Consider the following 9,995-nt stretch of genomic DNA (forward strand, 5'->3'; position numbering starts at 1 on the left):
TCCAGCCTAGGTAACAGAGCCAAGACTGTCTCAGAAAAAAAAAAAAAAAAAAAAAATGAAAAAAGAAAGAAAGAAAGAAAAGAAAAGAAAAAAGAAACAATGAGTGAGTGTGAGGCTTAAGGTGGCATTGGTTCCTGAGAGCAGCCAACCTTATTAGTCATCCCAATCACCAAGTGAAATGGTACCCCTGACCTGGATCAATGGATGAGGAAGAATAATGGCAGATGGGGGTCTATGCTTCTACCCTCCACCACTAGGGAGGTCTCAAGCTTGGAATTCAGCAACCAGGTTTTTAGGTCCTGGACCTGGCCCATCCTCCCACAGTCAAGTAGATAAGTGGAGGGTTTGGTCCGTTGGGCTAAGGAGATAGTGATCAAGGCCGTTACTCTGCAATCAGACTCAGAAGTGGCCTCTCAGTTACTTCTCCATTTGTGGGTCACCTTGGGAGAGCAGAGGAGGGGAAGGAATTTAGGTCTTCTTATCCTCTGGGCTGCCTGTCCCTGCTCCCTGAGCCCTGGAGGGCTGGGGTGGAATATGGAGAATAAACCTGTACCTATTTTATTTTATTTTTTTTGAGACAGAGTCTCACTCTGTCACCCAGGCTGGAGTGCAGTGGCATGATCTCGGCTCACAGCAACCTCTGCCTCCTGGGTTCAAGCGATTCTTCCATGTCAGTCTCCTGAGTAACTGGGATTATTGGCACCTGCCACCATGCCCGGCTAATTTTTGTATTTTTAGTGGAGATGGGGTTTCACCATGTTGAGCAGGCTGGTCTCAAACACCTGACCTCAGGTGATCCATCCGCCCAGGCCTCCCAATGTGCTGGAATTACAGGCATGAGCCACCGTGCTCGGCCCTACAAATCTGCACTTTCTAATTGACAAGGGTCACCCTCCACTCATGTGCCAGGCATACTCATGTTCTGAGAAGCATTCCACAAGGATGCCTCTGAGTTCATCCTGACAAGTCCACGAGCTCTTGGCAGAGATATCTGGCAAATTCAAGGTTTGAGACATGCTGACCTCTCTTTAACATGCAGCAAATTTGGTTAGAGCTTGGTCAGTTAAAATTTTGATGTTTTGTTTTGCATTAATTTCAATTTATAAGAAATATTTCATTTCTATTTCACTATTTCATTTATCTCGAATAGTGAATTTCTTAGTATCCCCTTAATTTCTTAGTGTCCCTGAGTTGAGCACCTCCCCTGCCTGATTCTAGTCCAGACCTTGGGGTGACACAAGGCTGGTGGGAGATGGGAGGTGAGGAGGGGAGGGTTGGGTGGAGAGGATGATCTACAGAATGCTGGAGAGACTCCGCGTGGAGCTTTTCATGCTGCCTCTTGCCAGCCCTGAAGCTATGCCTTAAGGTTGGACAAGGTGGCATATTCTAGATCAGAGATCCTCAGCTGGGGTCATTTTTCTCCCCAGAGGACATTTGGAAACATGTGGAGACGTTTTTGATCATCTGCGGGGGTGGGGAGAGGTGCTACTGATATCTGGTGGGTAGAGACCAGAGGGGCCATTAAACTTCCTACAACGCCCAGGACAGTCCCCCACAACAAAGAGTTATTTGACCTCACACATTAATAACACAAAGGTTGAGGAACCTTGATCTAGATCCACAGCACAGAAGAAGGGATGTAGATTTTTCACACATTAAAGATGAGAAAGCTCATGCTTGTAATCCCAGCGACTCAGGAGGCTGAGGCAGGAGGATTACTTGAGCCCAGGAATTCAGGGTTACAGTGAGCTATCATCGCAGCACTTCACTCCAGCCTGGGTGACAGAGCAAGATTTTGTCTCTCAAAAAAAAAAAAAAAAGGGGCAGACAGGCGCAGTGGCTCGTGCCTGTAATCCCAGCACTTTGGGAGACCGAAGTGGGTGGATCACGAGGTCAGGAGTTCGAGACCAGCCTGGCCAACATAGTGAAACCCCATCTCTACTAAAAATACAAAAATTAGCCAGGTGTGGTGGTGGGCGCCTGTAATCCCAGCTACTCGGGAGGCTGAGGCAGGAGAATCGCTTGAACCCGGAAGGCAGAGGTTGCAGTGAGCCAAGATCGCGCCATTGCACTCCAGCCTGGGTGACAGAGCAAGACTCCATCTCAAAAAGAAAAAAAAAAAAAGATGAGAAAGAAGAGTGAGAAAGAGGAAGGGAGAGAAAAGAGAGAGAGAGAGGAAAGAAAGAGAGAGAAGGTTTTGGAGTCAAAAAGACTTAGAAATTCCAGTTCTTCTACTTCCCACGGAACCTTTGCAAGTTGCCTTCTCTGTTTCTCTGAATCTCACATTTTGCCTCTGTGAAGTAGGGGTGGTCATACATGCCTGGTGGAGACGAGGTGGAGATGAGGGTGAGGGGTGTGTTGCCCACAACACCCCTAGGATGGGTGAGAGCTTGGGAGCACTGAGCCTCCCCTTCCCCTCTTACTGCCTCCCCTCATTGTCTCCCACAAGCTCCCTGGGATCTCCACAAACAGGAAGCTACTCCTGGAGTTAAGGTGCGTTGTTCAGACTGGGGCGCTTTAGGGGGCATAAATAATAATTATGCCTGGACAATGGACATAACATCCAGGGCCTCCTGAAGCAAACCAGGGTATGGGGCACCCACACATGGCAGTAGGCCCCAGGAGGCAGGTCCCTGCAGTCCCAGCAGAGAGCAGGGCACAGGGTTGAGATAACTGAGCAAACTTCGTTATCAGCTCCTTTGTACCCAACGCTGACCTAGAGCAATCATTCTGGCCTCTTCCCACTTCCCCAAAAACCCAGTATAAAGGCTGCTTCTGGGCCCCGAAGGCAGAGGCACTGAGAGTGGAGGTCTCAGACTCTTGGAAGGTGAGTTCTCTTCCGGCTGCCCAGGCAGGACCAATGTAGGCCCTGGGAAGAAGAAGCACCTCATAGGGCAAACAAGTAGGAGGCCTGTCCTTAGGAACATCATGGCTAAGCAGACCTGTCCCCGCCGGGGCAGGAGTCTGGGCTGAAGGTGATACTGGAGAGCAGCAACGGAGACTGGAAGACGAACGAACTTTTGTACCTGAGTTATCCCTCCCACTATTCCTTTTCTAGACTCTCCAGCTCAGCGTCTGTTCATGGCAAGAAGAGAAAGCAATCGAGTTTGCTCTTTAATCAAACAATTAAACAAACATTCCCTCTATACTATGTGCCAGGGGCTACACTAGATACACAAAGACAGCCCGCAGAAGGAAGGTGGAGTAGCGTCCTCACTAAAAGACAGTAGATATGCAACGCCTCCTGTTCCTGCCCGTTCTTCTGCTGGGAACAGTTTCTGCTCTTCATCTGGGTAAGTCTCTCCCTTCCCTCTTCATCCGTCTTTCCCTTTTTTCCTTTTTCCCACACTCCCCTCCCCCAGCTTTTATTTGCACTCATGAGGTCAGGACCACAGCCTTCCCTCTTTAGCCGATACAGCTCATCTCCGGTAAGATATCACCTGGACTCAGAACTGTAACCTGGAACTTTCTTTTTTGTTTTTTTGTTTTTTGTTTTGAGAATGAGTCTCACTCTGTTGCCCAGGCTAGAGAGCAATGGCACGATCTCGGCTCACTGCAACCTCCGCCTCCCGGGTTCAAGCAATTCTTCTGCCTCAGCCTCCCGAGTAACTGGGACTACAGGCACATGCCACCACACCCGGCTAATTTTTGTATTTTTAGTAGACGGGGTTTCACCATATTTGCCAGGCTGCTCTTGAACTCCTAACCTCATGATTCGCCCACCTTGGCCTCCCAAAGTGCTAGGATTACAGGCTTGAGCCACCGTGCCTGGCCAACTGTAACCTGTACTTTCAAAAGGAAAAACCACCCACCTGTTAAGATGAAGGGCTGGTGACTGCTCTGGGCTTCTCACACGTGCTTTCTCCCACCTTCAAAACATGCACTCATGGTGTCGGCCAGGAGTCAGGTTCTTGTCCATTTGTGGGTGTGACCCGAGAGATCTCTCCTTACCTAACACCAAGGAAATCTTCCAGGCTTGGCTACAGGTGGAGTTCCTAGGAAAGCTGGAGGGAAGTTGCTGGAGCTGTCCACGGTGCTGGAACAAAGAAGCTCTTGACCTAATGGCAGGTTACCTCTTTTTCCCAGAGAATGATGTTCCCCATCGGGAGAGCCTAGAGACAGAGGCAGACCTAGGCCAAGATCTAGCTAGTTCAAGGGAGCAGGAGAGAGACTTGGCTCTGACCGAGGAGGTGACTCAGGCAGAGGGAGAGGAGGTCAAGGCTTCTGCCTGTCAAGACGCCTTTGAGGATGAGGAAGCCATGGAGTCGGACCCAGCTGCCTTAGACAAGGACTTTCAGTGTCCCAGGGAAGAAGATATAGTTGAAGTGCAGGGAAGTCCAAGGTGCAAGGCCTGCCACTACCTATTGGTGCGGACTCCTACAACGTTTGCAAATGCTCAGGTAAGTAGTAGGGAGGCTACTGCGGAGGACCTGGGGGAGAAGAGAGTACATTCAGTCTTCTGTTCCCTATTCATTTAGGCTAGTGCATCAGAGTCACCTGGAGGTATTGTTAAAACAGATTTATGGGCCTCACTCGCACAACTTCTGATTTAGGAGGGGTGGGGTGGAGCCTGAGAATTTGCATTTACAACAAATCCCCAGGTGATGATGATATTGTTGGTCTGGTGGAGAACCACTGATTTAAACAAAAGGCTTCAGTGTTAGAAACACCTGTGTTAAATTCTGGTTCTGCCTTTTATTGGCTGTGTTACCTGGGCAAGTCGCTTTGCCTTTCAGAGCACCTTCCTTTGTAAAATGAAGATATATAGCACCAACTTCTTAGGGTTGTGGTGAGTATTATATGAGATAATACATGAAAAGTGTTTGGAATAGTCACTGGGTCATAATAAACTCTCAATAAAAGGTGGTTTTATTGTCAATAATAAATATGACAATATTTATTATTGACAATATGTTTATGCCTCAATAAAAGGCAGGATTGTCCTGACAGCTAATGAAAGAGCAAAAGATAGGATTAAGGGAGGCGAGTAGGTTTATTTTTATTATTATTTTTTAATTTTTATTTATTTATTTTTTTGAGACGGAGTCTTGCTCTGTCGCCCAGGCTGGAGTGCAGTGGCCGGATCTCAGCTCACTGCAAGCTCCGCCTCCCGGGTTTATGCCATTCTCCTGCCTCAGCCTCCTGAGTAGCTGGGACTACAGGCGCCCGCCACCGCGCCCGGCTAGTTTTTTGTATTTTTTAGTAGAGACGGGGTTTCACCGTGTTAGCCAGGATGGTCTCGATCTCCTGACCTCGTGATCCGCCCATCTCGGCCTCCCAAAGTGCTGGGTTTGCAGGCTTGAGCCACCGCGCCCGGCCCAAGTAGGTTTATTTTTAACCTGAAAAGGGATGCTGGGCTCTTGCCTGGAGACTCAGAAACTTGAAATAAATAAGAGGAAATTCTCTACTTTGTTTCTGTCTGCAGAACATCTGCAGCAAATGCTACGGAGGCAACCTTCTCTCCATCCACAACTTCAACTTCAACTATCGCATTCAGCGTTATGCTAGCACAACCAACCAGGCCCAGGTCTGGATTGGAGGCATCCTCAGGGGCTGGGTAAGTCAGGGGCGAACTCTCGGGTGCAGTAAGTTCTTTCTGATTGTGTTAAAGTAGCACCTGATGGTGCCAAGCTTCAGGCCAGCAGCTAAAGTGTCCTTAATGTGGCAGGCAATGATGTTCTGGAGCTGGCGTGTACTGGCTCAGGAGAACTGATGGTGCACATCTCTTCCCAACTCCATGCTCGGTGACTACATGCTTGCAGCTTGACATCAGCCATGGTGGGAGTATTTACACACAGGAAATTGGCAATTGCTACACATCAGGGCTCCTTTCTACTCCCCATCCTTCCACCCACCCCAAGAGCTGGTATAAACATTTACCAGCATACCACTGGAGTCACGAGACAGAGTCCAGGCCCACCCAGCTTAGTCACTTAGAAAGCTAGCTAAATAAGTTTCTCAGAGCCTTGTTTTTTTTTTTTTTGTTTTGTTTTTTGTTTTATCCCCGAAATGGGGACCTTCTTCTCTCAGGGTGGTTCTGGAATTGTGGGTGAAGAAGTGACATTATATTTGGTACTCAAAGTATGGTCCATAGATCAGCAGTGCCACCATCACCTGGGAACTTGTTAGAACTGTAGAATCTTGGATCCCACTGCAGACCTCTCGAATCAGAACCTACATTTTAACAAGATCCCCGGGAGATAATGTACACACAGTAAAGTTTGAGAAGCCTGCTCTGTGTGATGGCTGACAGAGATGGTTGCTCTTCTTGTCACTGCCTGGAAACTCTTAGGAGTGGGTCTCTAGGGTGTCTGGCTCCTGGCCGGGTAGGCAGTGAGAGAAGTCAACAGGGGGTATTCTGTGAGGTCCTGGATCTGAACCTCTGCCCTCTGACCTAGCCTGTCGCTTCTCTAGTTCCTGTGGAAGCGGTTTTGCTGGACTGATGGGAGCCACTGGAATTTTGCATACTGGTCCTCAGGGCAACCTGGGAATGGGCGTGGGTGCTGTGTGGCCCTATGCACCAAAGGTGAGGGGGAAGGGCACCAGGGCAGGGAGAAGGGGTAGTAAAGTGGAATTCTTAATACTACCCCTTTGAGCTGCCTGAACACACCTCCCCAGACTCAGACCCTCCTGCTGACTTAAAAATCAAAGTCCTGTGTGTGAGGAGGGCTGAGACATAGGGAATCCTCAAAGCAAAACCAGGTGATAGGAGTTCCGGAGAGGGGGTGGGGGGTGGGCTGGAAGGTGTGTGTGTGGGAAAATTCTTTGCCTCCGTCGATATGAGGGCAATAGATTCCAACAACAGATGTGACCAATGAGAGTGGCAGAAGTGGATATAAGGTGTGGATGAGAGAAAAGGAAGGATGGGGAAATTAGGGATGGCTGAGAGACAAGATGCCTGCCTCCAACAGCAGATGTGGGCGGCAGCATGGGTGCCGGATGTGACGGACTTTAGTATAGTGGCTAAGACCATATGTGCTGGAGAAAGACCCTGCAGTTCACATCCCAGTGCAGCCACTTGCTGACTGAGATACAGGCACATTGTTTATCTCCACTAAGCCCCCGGTTTCCTTATCTGTGAAATGGAGATAATGGCAGCACCCACCTCTTGGAGTCGTGGTAAGGATTAAATGCAATAGTCCACCTAAGTCCATCTAATGCATTTAGCACACAGCCTAGCTCGCAGTAAGAGTTCAGCAAATGTGAGCCAGTAGGGATGTGGGGCAAGCACACAGCTGGCAGATGACGATGGCCATTGATGGGGACATAGGGGGCCCCTGAGGAGGGAAGGAGATGAAGCCCAGGCCAGACCCCGCGGGGCGGTTGACTTCACTGTGCTCTCTGCTGCTAGGAGGTTACTGGCGACGAGCTAAATGCAACAAGCAACTGCCCTTCGTCTGCTCCGTCTAAGTCAGCGGCACTGAGATCCTGCCAGCAGCCTCCTCCTGCCCCCCAACCACTCCTGCTCATAAATCCAGACTTCTCACAGCATTTCCTGACTCTCGTTTCTTTATTGCTCACTTTGGGGGATTACCCCAGTTCAGGAAAATCCTGGAAGCATTCACTCTTTCGGGAAAGTGACCGATGGGCCTGGCGGCTGTGCTGGGAGGCGGAGCGGGACCCGGGGTGGCGCGGTCCCGAAGGCCTCATTGGGCATGGGGTAGGGATGGGGGGATTGGGGCAGGGGTGTGGGTGGTGGGAGTAGAGGTGGTAGAGATGGGAGTAGGGGTGGGAGTGGGGAGGTGGGGCGATGGGGTAGGGGTGGAGGTAGGAGATGGGAGAATGTGCGTAGGGATGGGTGTGGTGGAGGTGAGGGGTTGGGAGTAAGTGTGGGGGTGGGAGGTGGGGGGATGGGAGTAGGGATGGGTGTGGTAGAGGTGAGGGGTTGGGAGTAGGGGTAGGGATTGGGGGTGTGGGGGTGGGAGTAGAGGTAGTAGAGATGTGGAGATGGTAGTAGGAATGGGAGTGGGGAGGTGGGGGGATGGAAGTAGGGGTGGGAGGTGGGGAATTGGGAGTAGGGGTAGAGGTGGGAGGTGGAGGGATGGGAATAGGGATGGGTGTAGTGGAGGTGAGGGGTTGGGAGTAAGTGTGGGGGTGGGAGGTGGGGGGATAGGAGTAGGGATGGGTGTGGTAGAGGTGAGGGGTTGGGAGTAGGGGTAGGGATTGGGGGTGTGGGGGTGGGAGTAGAGGTAGTGGAGATGGTGGTGGGAATGGGAGTGGGGAGGTGGGGTATGGAAGTGGGGGGGTGGGAGGTGGGGAATTGGGAGTAGGGGTGGAGGTGGGAGGTGGGGGGATGGGGGTTGGGGTGGGAGTGGAAGGTGGAGGGATGGGAGTAGGGATGGGTGTGGTGGAGGTGAGAGGTTGGAAGTAGGGGTGGGGGTGGGAGGTGGGGGATGGGAGTAGGGATGGGTGTGGTGGAGGTGGGGGAAATGGGAGTAGGGGTGGGGGTGGGAGGTGGGGGGATGGGAATAGGGATGGGTGTGGTGGAGGTGAGGGGTTGGGAGTATGGGTAAGGATTGGGGAGGTGGGGGGTGGGAGCTCAGTTGGTGTGGGGTGCTTTTCTGGTCCTCTTGCTTTGTTTGGATTCAGTATGGGGTGCAGGTTGGGATGGATGGCTTTCCAAAATAAAGGCCATGGAGCTGATTCAAGAGTTGGTGTAGAACATTGAGGTCCCACCTAGGGAACACCACGAGGAGGTGGGGAGAAAGCAGTCTTGTCTTGGGGCAGACTGCTCCTCAGGCCCTGTGCCTTTCTGGCTTCTGGTAATGGCCCCCAATTCCATTCCCAGCCACCTCTGTGAGTCCCCAGCCTCCTCTGAGGCACGTTCCCCATCCATTGCCAGGATGGTGATGGTCCTCCCCTTCCTTCCTCCTGGCCTACCTCTGCAGAGGGGCCACATCCTTAGGAGGGAGCGGCTTCTCCCCAGCAGGGCCCTGGGCGCAAAGCCAGGGTGTCTGGTAGTTCCCATTCCCAGTTCGGCAGCCCCAGGCCTCTGTGTCTCTCCATCACCCACTTTCTCAGACCCTGGGGACATTGAGAGAGATTATTGTTGTTGCTCTTAACTTTGTCACAGATGACGTACCGGGCTCCAGGAAGGATGTAGAGTTGATGAAGCAGGAAGCTCACATCTGAGACTGGGTATCAAGAGGGTAGAGAGCCCTGGATTGTGGGGGGTGGAGGCAGAGAGGAGAGAGAGACTTCATGGGAGTGTATTTCTACATGGGGCCCAGGGAGAATACAGAAGTATTTCTGTGTGTGCACATGTACATGTGTGCGTATATGGTGTGTACATGAGTCAGTGTTTGTGTACGTGTATACCTGTATATGTGTGAATTTATATATGTAAATGTGCATAAATCTGTGAGTCAGTATGAATTTGCATGTTGACTGCATATATTTACATATCTCTGTGTATTTATGGATATGTCTGTCTGCGTACACCTGTGAGTGCATACGTCTGCAAAGCTTTGCAGCCTTATGTTCCTGAATCTCTCTGTGTATGTGTATGTGTCTTCCTCTGTGTCTTTGACTGGTATGTACGTGGGTGGGCATATGTCTCAGTGTGTGTCTGAGCATACCTGCATACCGGACTATGTTTGTGTGTATGTGTATATCTGTACCAGCATCTGATGGGATGTGGTTTCAGGAGCGAAAAGAAGTTTTCCTGGATGTGCTGTGTTTCTAAGGGTGCTAAAGTTGAGGGGACAGGATCAGAGAGCCCTGGGGAAACTGGGTGATGGAGAGAGCACAGAGATGAGGCCCTTAAACATGGGCAGGCCTCTGGCAACAGGAGAATGGGTACTGGCATTGCTAGGGACTTTACCCATGCTGGGCCCCAGGGACTGTCTCTACATGAAAAGGCCTGTCCTCAGTAGAGGGGTCTGTCCAACTTCCATGGATGGAAATTGGGTCAGGCAGCTCCTAATCACAGCATATCAGGTGGTCCTTCTCCCCAAGGGCATGGAAGGGGAGCTACCTGGGAGTAGGGCCCCACA

The 9,995-nt window shown here is 50.9% G+C and overlaps 1 protein-coding gene across 1 annotated transcript; it reads left to right on the forward strand.

The window, feature by feature from the left end:
• Positions 1-2,773: 2,773 nt before the first annotated feature.
• Positions 2,774-7,491, forward strand: LOC105496053 (proteoglycan 3, pro eosinophil major basic protein 2). Its single transcript, XM_011766087.3, has 6 exons — positions 2,774-2,827; positions 3,160-3,293; positions 4,087-4,400; positions 5,426-5,557; positions 6,415-6,526; positions 7,352-7,491. Exons 2-6 carry the CDS (start codon positions 3,233-3,235, stop codon positions 7,408-7,410), a joined length of 678 nt encoding a protein of 225 aa, XP_011764389.2. The 5' UTR covers positions 2,774-2,827; positions 3,160-3,232; the 3' UTR covers positions 7,411-7,491.
• Positions 7,492-9,995: the final 2,504 nt, after the last annotated feature.

The sequence above is a fragment of the Macaca nemestrina genome, chromosome 12, assembly GCF_043159975.1.
Source record: "Macaca nemestrina isolate mMacNem1 chromosome 12, mMacNem.hap1, whole genome shotgun sequence".
Taxonomy (NCBI): domain Eukaryota; kingdom Metazoa; phylum Chordata; class Mammalia; order Primates; family Cercopithecidae; genus Macaca; species Macaca nemestrina.